The sequence below is a fragment of the Trematomus bernacchii genome, unplaced genomic scaffold, assembly GCF_902827165.1.
Source record: "Trematomus bernacchii unplaced genomic scaffold, fTreBer1.1, whole genome shotgun sequence".
Lineage (NCBI taxonomy): Eukaryota > Metazoa > Chordata > Actinopteri > Perciformes > Nototheniidae > Trematomus > Trematomus bernacchii.
Window position 1 is genome coordinate 18863600 of NW_022987593.1, and position 15067 is coordinate 18878666.

General features: G+C 40.4%; 1 protein-coding gene across 1 annotated transcript in view; it reads left to right on the forward strand.

Annotated features, from left to right (window-relative positions):
* Positions 1–15067, forward strand: part of LOC117482033 (cobra venom factor-like) — a 47557-nt gene that overhangs the window by 25484 nt on the left and 7006 nt on the right. The window contains exons 19-34 of the mRNA XM_034129994.1: positions 2404–2700; positions 3446–3641; positions 5633–5718; positions 6046–6185; positions 6842–7051; positions 7148–7208; positions 8041–8124; positions 8207–8410; positions 8746–8821; positions 9051–9213; positions 9700–9807; positions 9905–10061; positions 11917–12080; positions 13114–13269; positions 13495–13554; positions 14856–14946. Of these exons, the coding sequence (XP_033985885.1) occupies positions 2404–2700; positions 3446–3641; positions 5633–5718; positions 6046–6185; positions 6842–7051; positions 7148–7208; positions 8041–8124; positions 8207–8410; positions 8746–8821; positions 9051–9213; positions 9700–9807; positions 9905–10061; positions 11917–12080; positions 13114–13269; positions 13495–13554; positions 14856–14946 (2253 nt within the window). The remainder of the gene's footprint in view (positions 1–2403; positions 2701–3445; positions 3642–5632; positions 5719–6045; positions 6186–6841; positions 7052–7147; positions 7209–8040; positions 8125–8206; positions 8411–8745; positions 8822–9050; positions 9214–9699; positions 9808–9904; positions 10062–11916; positions 12081–13113; positions 13270–13494; positions 13555–14855; positions 14947–15067) is intronic.

Sequence of the window (15067 nt, forward strand, 5' to 3'; positions counted from 1 at the left end):
TCACAAAACACAACAGCATTTCAGAAAACACCACAGCATTTCACAAAACACAACAGCATTTCAGAAAACACTACAGCATTTCAGAAAACACCACAGCATTTCACAAAACACAACAGCATTTCAGAAAACGCCGCAGCATTTCACAAAACACTACAGCATTTCAGAAAACGCAACAGCATTTCACAAAACGCCACAGCATTTCACAAAACACAACAGCATTTCAGAAAACGCCGCAGCATTTCACAAAACGCCGCAGCATTTCAGAAAACGCAACAGCATTTCAGAAAACGCAACAGCATTTCAGAAAACACAACAGCATTTCAGAAAACACCACAGCATTTCACATTGGACGGAAAGGGTATTCCTTTAGGGAGAACACTTCTTGTTTGTGATTGGACAGAGCCAGCCAGAGAAGCACTGCTGTGATTGGTTGTTTTTGCTGCCAGTCAAGAAATGACCCTTCGTGATCGGTCAGCACCCGACAGCGCAACATGTCCCAACACACATCAACCGTTAGCTGTTAGCACACACTCAGAGCTCACAGCTCCTCATATCTGTTCAGAAACTGGACAAAAGTTAAACAAGTACAAACCACAGACTGTCTATGTCATGGCGAATACAGTCGCTGCTTTATTTATGTCTGTATGACGCTGTTGTGAGTGTGGACGGAGCAGCTACAGGTTAGTTTAGCCTGATCGATCCGCCCCCTCTCCAGCACGTCTTGTTTGAATGACAGGAGTAAACACTGACAGTAAAAACATGAATTAATGCTTTATTAATTCATGGTTTTTAAGGGGCTTATCTCCATGTAAATACTATGGTAGACTACCCAATATTCGCATCGCTCTAATCGCTCGAGTTTCACGGCGGCTGTCAGCTGTGTTTGCTCCTGTCATTCAAACAAGACGCGCTGGAGAGGGGGCGGGGCGTATCTCCATGTAAATCCTATGGGAGATACCAACTACAACAAAATGAACATATTGACCGTGATTTAATTGTAATACACGTTTCAAAGTGATGCCGAAGTAACTACATACTGATACCGGTTAGTAAAAAACATGAATTAATGCTTTGACAAGTCTGCAGACAAGACGGCAGGCGAAAAACCTTTAAAATGCGTGTTTTCTGAATGGAATCGATATGAGGAGCTGCGAGCTCTGAGTGTGTGCTAACAGCTGCTGTGCTAACAGCTGCTGTTAGCACACACTCAGAGCTCACAGCTCCTCATATCTGTTCAGAAACTGGACAAGTACAAACCACAGACTGTCTATGTCATGGCGAATACAGTCGCTGCTTTATTTATGTCTGTATGACGTTGTTGTGATTGTGGACGGAGCAGCTACAGGTTAGTTTAGCCTGATGGATCCGATTCCATTCAGAAAACACGCATTTTAAAAGCTTTTCGCCTGCCGTCTTGTCTGCAGACTTGTCAAAGCATTAATTCATGGTTTTTACTAACCGGTATCAGTATGTAGTTACTTCGGCATCACTTTGAAACGTGTATTACAATTAAATCATGGTCAATATGTTCATTTTGTTGTCGAGTTTCACCGCAGCTATCAGTGTTTACTCCTGTCATTCAAACAAGACGTGCTGGAGAGGGGGCGGATCGATCAAATAATATAAATAATGTGTTGAAAAGCAAATCCTACATTAACACAGTGTAAAAACAAAACTAGCCAACAACTGATGAGCAAAACTATAATTGGGTCACAAACCAATCACACATTTTCTTTTAAGCAATTATTTAAATGAAAACTATTTTATTGCTTGTACTGATCAGAGATGGCAAAGGTAACACATCCTTTACTCAAGTAGAAGTACAGATACTTGTGTTTAAAAATACTCTGGTAAAAGTAGAAGCACTGACTAAACTTCTTTACTCAAGTCAACGTAAAGAGGGCTTTGAAATGTACTTAAGTAAAAAGTACCCATAACTAGCAGCTGTTTTAAAGAGTTCCTGACCTCCCTTTATATTAATAGAACAATAATGTCATTGTTAGCTAATGAATGTTTCCATGCTGAACAACGGCAACATGACAACGTTTTCATTGGTCCCTCTTCTTTAGAGAAGACCAGGAAATGATGGATACACGGATCGTGTTCAAATCAATAGGCACGCAATGACTCTAAATAATAATGATCACGCCACCAAACACACATTCAAACTAAAGTAACCAGCCTGTTTGGAAAATGTAAGAAGTAGAAAGTACAGGTATTTGTGTTCAAAATGTAAGAAGTAGAAAGTACAGGCATTTGTGTTCAAAATGTAAGTAGTAAAAGTAAGAAGTAGTGGAGTAAACTACTGATACCAGAAACATTTACTTATGTCCAGTAACGAAATATTTGTACTCCACTATTTCCCACCTCCGGCACTGATGACTGTGTTCTGCCCCCCCGCAGAGAGTCATTACAAAGAGAAGCTGCAGCGCCGCTGCTGTAAGGACGGCCTCAGGGAGATCCCCATGCCGTACTCCTGCACACGGCGCTCCCTCTACATCACCGAGGGCTGGGAGTGCATGAAGGCTTTCCGCTACTGCTGCGCCACCTACAGGAACCAGGAGTTTAACACAGAGATTCCCACCATCCCACCACCTTTTACAACACCTCCGCCCACCACCACCACCCCTCAACCCATGCTCACTTTTCAAAGGAGGGAGATGGATGTCTATGCAGAAGAAATAAGTCCATTTACACGTAGTAAGAACTCTACCTCAACCTTTTCCCATTCTGCAGTTAGCGAGATATGTTGAGACAATTAAACATCTTTCTTTGAAATGAAGCGGTATAATGTTTTTAGGGTTGCTTTATTGTGTTAGCATGCTAATTATCACTAAACACAAAGTACAGCTGAGGCTGATGGGAATCTTTTTAGTTTTGTAAGTTTTTGGTCACAAACTAAAGTATTAGACGGATTAAGAAAGTAGCTGATGCTGTTGCTGAATGAAAAGTCAGGGATAAATCAATTCATCATGGGCATCAGGCTAGTTGATTTGAAAAGTAAATCCAATGTGGAAGTGCCTAAAACCTATATTTTCTCTAATTGCCAACAGAGTCAGATTGTATAGAAGTCTATAAGAAAATGAACTTAGCAATCATGAGTTTATGGTCTCAAGAGTTAGTTTGAGTATTCCTTATGATCTTCATTTGTAAATGATGGCTGTCCGTTATTTTGAAAGGTAAGAACACTGACTGAGGGTAATCTAACTCTACTTTAAAATAGTTCACAGCACGCCTCCTCTTCATTTGACTTTGTAATAATCTTTGGCTTAAATCACTTTGTGTGTTTCATGAGGAAGGTTCTAACTGATCTTTTATTTCAAAGACAATTCCTAACCTTTTTCTGCGCAGGGAATTGTTGTAGTGCTTGGGTTGTGGACTTATTAACAACGTTGAGATTCATATTTTTAGAGACGTCTAATCATATATAAATGTGTTCACATAGGTCATGCATTTGGTTCTCGATCCTTTCCATTCGTAACGGCAAGAAAAAACGTTATCGAAAAAGAAGAAGAGGTGGAGGCGGACGAGGAGGAAGAGTGGGAGTATCTGGATGAGACTCAAGTTAGTCTACGATCCAAGTTCTACGAGTCTTGGCTGTGGACGGATGTTGACCTGCCAACCCAGGCAGACAGAGACGGGTGAGTGAGATATTAGAGGCAGAAAAAGCTCTCTAATTTAATAATTATAATACAATAATACATGGTATACTGTATATATACTTGTTATTGGACACTTTTATCCAAAGCGACTTACATGCATTCAATAGTTTACCTTTAGTTATCTAGTAGAAAACCATCACTCTTTAGTTTGGGTTTATATAAGTGCAATTTATTAATTATTGTACTGCAATAAGGTTGTTACAGGTTGAAAGCTGTTCGGGAGCAGTGTGGAAATAACCTAAAATAGTGAACAAACTATCATCAAATGGAATTAAAAATACATAGCAAAAGATGACCACCATTGCAACAAAGACCTATAAATGACCCATAAGGGACGTTGTTACAATTATAATGCTAGTTTCTAAAATAAAACAGCATTTAACCTTTCATTCAATTAAAATGCTGTCTGATTTCATTTTCACTTGAATTGTGGCTTAAACAATTAAAAATGGTGCTTCATTCTTTATATTATATTTTGATTTAGATTTATAATTGAAAAGCTGTCCATTAAACATCAGGTTGTTTGAAAATGTGCTAGAAAATTGCACATGTTTCTCTTAAATATGGCTTGAATGAATAGGACAAATGTAGTCACATTGTTTATATTGCATTTTAATTTCCATAGGATGCCCGTCCGAGTATGTGCAGATTATACTCTTTCCCTCTCACTTTAAAGTTTATATCAACCTTTTAATGAAGTCCCCATAGATAAATGCAAGTAATATAGTATAAACCTCACAGACCTGTTTCTTGAATGCTCCATTTAAAAAATAGATCTTACTAAGAAGAACAAAGGATGAAACAAGTGGCACAGTTGTATTGTGTTAAGTGTGGATATACATTTTAAAATGCTGGAATGGACCAGCAACAGGTTCCTTAAAAAAAACAGCCATTGAAATGTGATACAAAAGATGGATCAGGTACAATGTAAAGCCTCTGTTTCATCACATGAGAGAAACACACAGCACAGTGAACTCCCTGCATTGCATCATGTCAAGGTTCAAGGGTCTTTATTATCAATCTGACATAGCTACAGAGTAATTATGCAGTTGAAAATCTTATGTCACAGGCTTCTCCAACAATGCAACATAATAACATAATAGCAATAAGAGCATGAGCAATACAAAAATAATAATAGTTATAAAAATGAAATAAAGTTATGATGTGGAATAGTGCAATAGAGTCTATATACAAGTTATTGGAATGATTTATATATATTAGGTATTAGATACATACTACTGAGTAGCAGATGAATGTTTGATGTTGTTTTAACAGTTCAATTTTTTAACAGTCTCATGTGCTGTTTGTTCAGTGATAACAGCGGGATAAACAGCTCAGAGTAAACAACACTGACTCTGTTTCCTGTGTTAAACAGACATTCATGTTGGTACACTGGAAAAAATGCTGCTCCAAAAACAAGTAAATATATCATTTAAAAAAAGGTATTTTCGCTTTTAATAAGTGAACAAATCTGCCAATAGAACAAGTACAACATGGCTTGGTAAGATTTCTTGAAGTAAAGATGGGATAATTAGATAAATGAGATCTTGTATTTAGCTGGGAACACTAATTTTGAACTATATTTGACCAGAATTAGGGAATTTGTAACAAAAACCCCCAGAAATGCTTAGACCTTTTCTGTTTTCTGATGTTAGTTGGAGATTTTCCTATAAAATAAGATGTTTCTAAGAGACTTTGACTTAAAAAGATGCTTAAGATGCCGAGTCTAAAAACAAGACTTAAGTTATTAAGTCTTATATCAAGTGTAACCACATATTCTGACTAGAAATTCGACAAATATACTTGGCAAGATTTTACATTTTTGCAGTGTACCAAATGCAGATTCTGTATGTGTGCAATGTCCTTCTTTGCACTGTGAAAAACATCAGCTAAACCTCATGAAACTGATGTATGATGAAGGGTAAAAAATCTTATATCTGTGGTTTTGAACACAAAAATTTGATCAACAGGTTGGCGTCTGTGAACATGGACCACCCTTTACCTGACAGCATCACAGAATGGGGGGTTCTGGCCGTAAGCGCCTCACCTCACACAGGTATGAGAGGCAGGGGGCTGAGATGGTAGTCACAATGTGGCTCTTACTTTTTTTGCGACATTTAACAACACCTGCCATTCTATCTTCATCCATATCTCTATCTATATATATTCTGAAGAATCTATTAACCAACCTGTGACATTCATTTGTTTCACTTTATCAGAAAAAGCTGAAAACTTTAATTTTTGAATTACTTTATGTGTTAATCCTAGCAAATCTAATTCTTAATAGTAATACAAATGTGAATATTAAACTCAAATGAAGGAAAATGCTACAAAGATATTCTTTGATTTTCAGAATCCCTGATGTTTTTCTGAATGTCCGCAGGTTTCTGTGTAGCCGAGCCTTACAACGTCAAAGCATGGAAACGTTTCTTCGTTGATCTGAAGCTGCCGTATTCAGTGGCGAGGAACGAGCAGGTCGAGATCAAGGCTGTGGTCCATAACTACGGCTACGACGAACTGCATGTAAGAAAATCACCACAAAACCTAATGGATGCAAATATGCAACATGAGTAGCCTGATAAATAAAAACTAAAATCTCTAAAACTGAAAAATATATCTTATGTGAGGGTTTAGGCTAAATGCTAAATGCTAAATGCTAAATGCTAATTCTAGCATTGTAGTTCAAAAAATGTAGCGGCTAATAATTGCCCCTAATTTGGTATTTGAAACTGAGGCTGATAGGAATCAGTATTGCAGGTATTTACTTGTCATTTACCCAAAAGTTACCCAAACATTTCACTTACCATAGAACCACGAAAGTCACTCTTATGGTGTCTAAAAAGGAAAGGTCAGGGGATCACCAATAAAACCCTTGCTTCAAAAAACGCTTGGTGTCCACTCAAACTTAATTCAATAAAAAAAGTTAAATATATTGTATATAGACTCTCCTTGCTCTATTTTATTTGTATTACTTTCACTATTTGCACTATTTGATCTATTTGTATCTGTGTTATTGTGTTGCACTGTTGGAGGAGCCTGTGACCTAAGATTTTCATTAACATATCTACCCTGTAGCTATGTACACATGACTACCCTGTAGCTATGTACACATGACAATAAAGCCTTGAACCTTGAACCTAAGTCTTGATTGAATAAATCTTATGAATGGTTCTGTTTAGGTGAGGGTGGTTCTGATGAAGACAGAGGGCATGTGCAGCATTGCCTTTAAAGACAGACACACACAGGAAGTGACGCTGGCAGCTGGTGCTTCTGTTGCGTTGCCTTACACCATCGTACCGCTGGTGGTGGGGAAACTCCCTCTGGAGGTGATGGTGGTAGCCAGAGACGCAATGGGAGGAGACCGCATCCAGAAGCTTCTAAATGTGGTGGTGAGGAGATCTTGATGATGAAGATGGGATGGCAGTTTAATCACGGTGTTAACACCAAGGAAGTTTTTTCTAAAACTGTTTCCTTTTCCGAAACAGATGGATGGAGTCCAGAAGACTGAAGTTTGGAGTGCGGTGTTGAACCCATCGGCTGAGGGAGGTAAGGAGATTGCAGCGATGCATCATATATTTTCAACCGCATGTTGAATGAGACTTCATGTTTCCACCATGCTTTCTCTACTCAAAATGAGTTGATTCATCCTCTAGTGTTTTGTTGTTGGCCGAGTGACAAATTATAACCTTTTCCCTTCATCCATTTACTTATTGTTTTAAACAGCATTTTTCCTATTTTTCATTTTTTGGCGTCAAGTTTAAACTGTCAGGATTTGGGGTAAGGCAGGACCCAAATGCAGTAATAAGGAGAAGGGTTCAAAGTATAACTAAAGGTGAGCTTTATTAAACAAAAGCTGATGCAAAGAAAAACAAGAAACAACTAAACATTAACAAGACCGGGGAACAAGACAGACATGAACAACCTTACTAGCATGGGCAGACAGGTAACCAGGACAAAAAGACGACGACCGTACATGGAGCAAAGGGCAAGACAAGACTAAATACACAGAAGGGTAATCACAGGACAAGACACAGCTGGGCAGGGGAGGCAGAAACAAAAGGGCAACAGGTGAACACAATCAGACAATCAGGAGCAGGAGGGAAGCTAAAGACAGGAAGGCAAACACAGAAAGTAGGACCAGACAAGACACAAGGAGGAAAACATTTCAAAATAAAAGGTGGAAAATGGCAACATAAATCCAAAACCATGACATAAACTAGTGGACGTGTTCTTTCAGAAATAAAACTAAAAGACCTAACCTGAAATGATATAATTAACCACATATTGGTGTCTTCATGATGTAAGGAGTGGACCTCTTTAGGTTCTGGTTTTAAATCATGGGGTGTTAAATGTTTCTCTCTGTTTCTGTCCACTACAGGAACTCAGACGGTTAGTGTGGCCAGGGTCAACCTGGACTCAGTTGTGCCAAACTCTGTACCAGAGATGTTCATCAATGTCAGAGGTAAGTCAATGTGAGAGAGGGGATTAAGCTCAAGAAATGAACCTATAATTCTCCCATTCCTGACTCCTCTTCTCCCCTCCAGGTAATGTGTTGGCAGACAGCATTGATAACTCCATCAGCGAGGACTCTCTGGCCTCCCTGATCAGGATGCCCGGCGGCTGTGTGGAGCAGAACTTGGCCAGCATCACTCTGCCACTCATCGCCACCCTCTACCTGGATACCACCGACAGCTGGGAGAGTGTCGGCATGCAGCGCAAAGCTGAGGCTCTCCGCTATATCAGGAGAGGTGAGAGAGAGGGAAGGAAACACGTGGAGGAATGAGAGATGGATGAATCCAGAACATGTAAAGAAAAGTCAAATTGATGATTGATGGCAATTCAAATGCCATGGATATAGATAGATCATGTTGTGGATGGATGAATGAATGGATGGATAGATGGACGAATGGATGGATGGATGGATGGATGGATGGATGGATGGATGGATGGATGGACGAATGGATGGATGGACGGATGGATGGATGGATGGATGGATGGATGATTGATGATTTTAGAACATGCTTCGTTTTGATCACTTCTATCCTTACCGTCCCATCTTTAATTTCTTCCATGTTGTTTCCAGGCTATGAGAACCAGCTGGCCTACAGAAAGAGTGACGGCTCTTATCCCCCCTACAGGAGGGAAGGCGCAAGTACATGGTACTCTCAAGATTTTACATTTTACATATATACTTCAAACTCTTAACACATGAGCTGATTTCAAAGAAAATGTGCACTTCTCTGTGGACTAACCTGCATAAGATATTTAGAGATCTATAAAATATGAAATGTTCTTGTAGCTTCATCCATTAAATACTGTTGGTAAGATTAAAAACGTGGGTTTAAAAGTGACCAAATGAAGGCTAAGCAATATCCACCTGACTTTCAGGATCACAGCGTACGTGGTGAAAGTTTTCTCCATGGCTCACTCCATCGTTGGTATCAACGAGCAGCAAGTGTGCGAACCCTTGCTCTACCTGGTCAACAACAAACACAAGATGTCTAGGGGGAACTTCGTAGAGGACAACCCAGTTTACAGCACCACCATGACAGTAAGACACACTTAAAAATACACCATGGTATAATTCCAAACCGACCATTACACCATATCCCCTACTTCCACATCGTTTGGGACTAAAGATTTTTGCAGTTATATTAAAAAGTGTTTTAACTGCTTAAGAACTTTTACAACAGTTATTTTCCTGCCGGATGGAGGGGAGTTTGTCCCAAAGCTTGCTTTGCCCTACACCTTAGATATAAGCCTCATTCAGCTGTGTGTGTGATTACAGATGAAGTTGGAGTGTGTAGGGGTCGGTTTGGAATTGGGACTCCGTCACCCTTTTGATAATTGATGTAATCTCTATCCACAGGTTTTTCTTTCTTATCTCCCTCCTCGTTGTCCTTTTGTCTTGTAACCTTTCAATTCATTAAAGTTAATGATTATCAGAACAAGACACACCTCCTACCAAATAGATTAAAAATCAAAACCCATTGTATCTAGGTTCTCTATTTATTGTATTCTATTACCCTGTCTCCAGGGCGGTCTTCGTGGAGATGATCCCGAGACGACCCTGACCGCCTTCGTCCTGATAGCACTCGCCGAGGCTAAGCATGCCGGGATCAGCTGCGTTAGTCCAAGCGTAAAGGTAATTCACACCAAAACATTACTGCAGAGTTGGTTCCCTGGTGTCTGTCTCCTGTGGAGCTCTTACAAATATGTACCACCATGTCTGTCTGCTGCAGGTAGTTATCAGAAAGACAGCTGAATACCTGAAGAGAGCGCTGGTGACGACGGGCAGGAGGCCCTACACTGTGGCCATCGCCTCCTACGCACTGGCTCTGCTGGGGAAAGATCAAAACTACAACCCGACACAATCTTTACTGAGTGCTGCAGCTCCAGGTAGCTCATACACTCACACATGTTACATTTGTACAGTACGGATAATGTTATCTATTGTCATGATGCATCTTTGTGTGTCCTGTTTTAATTTTCAAAGGTTCTCTCTTCGTGTGTCTTTGTGTGTTCCCGCTATTTGTGATTGTCTGACCTGCACGGATCCTATCCACCTGTGTCTAATCACCTGATGCCCTTCTCTTTTTGCCTACCCTCTCCAGCTGTGTCTTTATGTGTATTTAGTCCTGTTTGTGTATATGCCTGAATGCAAACAGTTTTCGTTTACTTTTGATACTTTCTTTTTGTTTGATCAGCTTCAGCTAATTAAAGCTAATAGTATCTCTGTTGTGTTTTCGTAGTTTGGCTCCAAACCCCTTCATTTGTGACACTTATGGAAATATCACTAGAACAGGACTAACCCTTACCCTGGAGCCGACCACTTTACGGCAATAACAACATTTTACACATTCAGAAACATACAGACCAGAACAATACTAAAAATAACCACAAAGACACATAAAACAACTACAAAAAGACACAAAACACTCACAAAATACATAAAACCACACAGAGAAATGTATAACAAATAGACAGACATAGAACTACGGGGAAAAAAAGGCTTTGCACATACTGTAGGTTTACATTGCCAATTGGGCCTTTTATCTCATATTCTGCCCATTGTAGTTTACAACAAAATGAAGTTACTGCTTCAATCAACCAATTTCATTGGTATCTTCTTCAAGGGTGATCTCTCCTTAAACACAATTTGTTGCCTCGTGTAACCATTAGCCAATCACCAGCATGGGAACCCCCCCCCCCCCCCCCCCCCACCACCACCTTATCACCTGAACCTCCTCCTAGAGCACCATTAGCTGCGTTCACACCAAGTACTTTGCCGTACTTAGTTCCCAGCACTTAGTTCCCAGCACTTAGTACCCCCATGGAACTAAGAGCCGATCGCGTTCACACCAGAATAAGTTCCCTGAGGGAAGATTACGCAAATGAGCCGCTGACGTCACTTCGTCTTCTTCTGCTTTGGGTTTACTGGCAGGCCGCAAACAACTTCACGGCGTATACTGCCCATAGATGTATAGATACTGCCACCCGAAGTCCCTGGCCGGAAGTCCCCCGGAGTTGGGGACTGGCTTCAGTAGAAGCTGCTGGGACTCCCAGCAGCTTCTACTGAAGCCTTCCGAGTAAATCGCCAGAACGCCGACACCTCCTCATCTCCACCGCTCCCATGTTTTCTTTTGTGTTGCCATAAGTTAGTCTCTCTGCGTTTGTGCGCTGGGCGAATGCTAATGCTAATAATGCTAATGCGAGGATAATAAAATGGCGGCTCTACAAAACATTTCAGAGTTTTACGGGGCATGGTTTGCAATTCGCCCAACCAATCAAAACTGGGGCACTTTTCTTCCCCCAGGAGAGTACCACCTCTCAGCAGGCTCTAAAAATGGGGGTAAAAGTTCCCGGCACTAAGTACTCTTTTTGGTGTGAACGCGACATAAGGGGTACTAACGGAACTAAACGGGAAAAGTACGGGGAAAAGTACTCCGGTGTGAACACGCCTATTGTGTTCTTTTCAACGAAATATCTCTCAGAGGGGCGTGGGGAGGGGCTCCTTATTTTCATCTAAAGTAACAGACAGAGAATCAGCACATTGGAAACAGGGCTGAAACAGAGGGGATTATGGGATGCTGCAATGATCTGTTTGGTGTTTGGAGCCAAACACTTCAGAGATATGTTTTGTATATATCTGAGACCTATAATATATTGATGAACAACAGTATAATAGGGGACCTTTAAAGCTAACTTAAAGTGCTTCTGATCTGAACTCTTCACTGTGTCCTGTCTCCTGCAGGTGGCAGCCACTGGCCCGACAGTAAGAACACGTTGTTCACCTTGGAGGGGACCGGCTACGCCCTGCTGGCTCTGGTCAAGTTGGGACGCATGGAGGAAGCTGCAGCGCCGTTTAAATGGCTGAACAGCCAGCGGAGGAGAGGGGGGGGCTTCGGCTCCACTCAGGTAACAGCCGGTAGAGTTTGGTGTGATCTGCAAATCCAATTTCTTGTTCCGCTTAATTCACCTGGTCAGGTCTTTGATAACTGCATCCACTTTATTTTGCCTTGCTCATTCATATCAAAGTCAACTTCATTGTGAATCTTTCAGTATGTGTGTACAGACAGAGAGATCAAAATACCGTTTCCCACAATCCCGAATACAATAACAAAGATATATAAAAAAATATATATAGGCCTACCTATATACACAATCAACAGACACATTTATACATATGCACACATTTAAGACATAAATAAAAGCACAACGATCAATATATACAAAATAACAGTCACTTCAATAACTTTAATATCCATTGAGAAATAAGGGAAACACCTCTCTCGATAATGCTAAATACGCAACATAAAATAGAGCTGCCAAATTCCTACAGATGTTCAACGCTTTTTAAAACAGACACAAATCACAAAAACAGAGGATCATAATCTTCATGGTTATAATCGTTGGGGTTATTTTTTACAACATTTACTGCTGGGTAGTTGGTGAGTTTCATCAAGTGTTCAATGAAGTTTATCTTACCTATTTGCAAACCAATAGTATTAACAAAGTTTCGAAATGAATCTCCCTCCAAGATTTAGTGGAGTAGAAGTATGAAGTCAAGCAAATATACCTAGAAATTGTCCTTAAGTTCAGTGCTTGAGTAAATATCCTGAGTTACCTTCCACCACTGTGACCCAACAAACAAGATAAGATTGACTGTTTTGATTTTAGACTTCACTCTGCTTGGTGAATAATATGATGGCCATTTTTGTATGAGGTATCTTAAAGTAAATATCTTCTAAACGTAAAAGAATAAAAAAATCAAATGAAGTGACTAACACTTATTGGCTTCGGGTTTCTCACTCACTGAAATATCCAATACTAATGATTACAAAATAACATAAGAAAATTCTCATTATCAATGTTAGAAGATGTCGTTACTCCAAATGTGGAACATTTGTCCAATGAAATTCTTGAATCTCTCTTCTCTATCCTCTCCCAGTCCACCATGGTGGTGCTTCAGGCTCTGTCAGAGTACCTGATCCACAAACCTCCTCCTGCTGATCTCAGTCTGGACGTGGACGTCAGGTTAAGAGGACGCAAGGAAATCCGTTACCATTTCAACCCCGAGAATTCCTACGCTGCTCGCTCCTCCAGGGTGAGAGACATGAAACGACATGTTAAACCAGGAAGGTTCATCAGTAGAGACACTGAGTGTATCAGGGTGTTTCTCTGTCGATGTTTAGCACGGCTCACAGTTCATGTTAATCACATCAAACTGTGATCTTTGAGGACCTTTTATGATTTGGGTGCACCAGTGTCAAAAACAAGAGATGTATTTTTCATGAACTTCACATTTCTTCTTCTCTGGTCTTTTCCGTAGCTGCCTGCTGGTCTGGATTTGGAAGTGGAGGCTCGAGGGAGTGGACAGGGAATACTGGAGGTATGATCACATTTTATGATTTAATTTTAAACATAAAATCCCATATGTATAATCAATAATAATAATAATACATTTAATTTCTAAGTGCCTTTTCAGGTGCTCAAAGACACTTTACAGTGGTGATAAAAAGGAATTACAATAAAATAAAAATATCAAAAGAGCAACACAATGAATGCAATCATTGGTACAATCACATGGCCAAAACTGTATGGATTGGTATAATTTTGATAGTTTCATTAAAGGGGACCTATCATGCAAAATGCACTTTTGTACGTCTTTTATACATGAATATGTGTCCCCGGTGTTCCAGGGAACTCACCAAGTGTCAGAAAACACAACCCTCTCTATTTTCCTCCATACCCAAATCTCTAAAAAAGGGGCTGCAACGGATCTGATGAAAACTGATCCAGATTTGAACACTGTCCTGACGTCAGGATGGTGGCGCTACGGCTATTGGGCCAACTCTCCACCTATCAGGGGAATGTGGGGTTGGGCCACGGCCGGCCATTGCCGCTCGAAAGCGCTGGAGACGCTGTAGTACATATGCCAGGCCTGTAAGTGGCGCTGTAGTCTGCCACAAAATCAGCGAAGAAGACTTCCCGCCCATAGTTACCATGGTTACCCTTCTGTTTATTCTCCGCTGTGGCTTTTTTTCTCCCTCCCTGAGGCAAGCGTTTGCTCCCGCTGCTTTAATTCAATGCAATCCCTCCCCGTCGAGGCAAGCACTGTAATTCTCTCCGGTTAGTCCACCAGCAGATGACAAACACCCACCTCTCCGCCTCTTCCAAGGAACGAGGGGACCGTGCGGCAGAGTTTCAGTTTCAGTTTCTTTCGCCGGTCAAGATGTCCGTTAAAGTTTAAATCTTCTGGACAAAATTTGAAAAATGCCGGTCAAATAATGACTCTATAGGCCTATAATAATATAATAAAACACGGAGGACAGAGATCTTTTTTTCTCCCTCTCTTGACTTGATCAGAGCACGTCTCCCCTCTCCTGCAGGGGGGCGTGGTCAGCAGAATCAGACCCGTAGACAGCAAACAGCACATAGAGCGAAATGAGGCATGGCTAAAATGCATGATCTGTTTGGTATTTTGAAAACAGAAACGTATACATATACCTTATATAGGTATGGCCCTTCAATATATCATTTAAATATAGCATGATAGGTCCACTTTAAATAATGAAATCCATACAAAACACAATACAGAAATCCAGAAGGATTTATTTTCAAATTCTCCTTTTTTTTTTTTTTTACCATTTTGTATTATTTGTAACATTTGTTTTCCTTGTGTTTCTCCAGGTTGTGACTTATTACAACCAGCTGCATGAGGTGGATGAGAAAATACCCTGCAAAGACTTTGAGCTCAAAGTCAACATAGAACAGTCCAGCGGTAACTCAATATATTTTCAATACAATAAAACAACATACCCAAATGCAGTATATTGTCATGTACACATAAATCCACTACTAGGCAACCCAACCTCAGACCGTTAAATGTTTTGTTTATATCC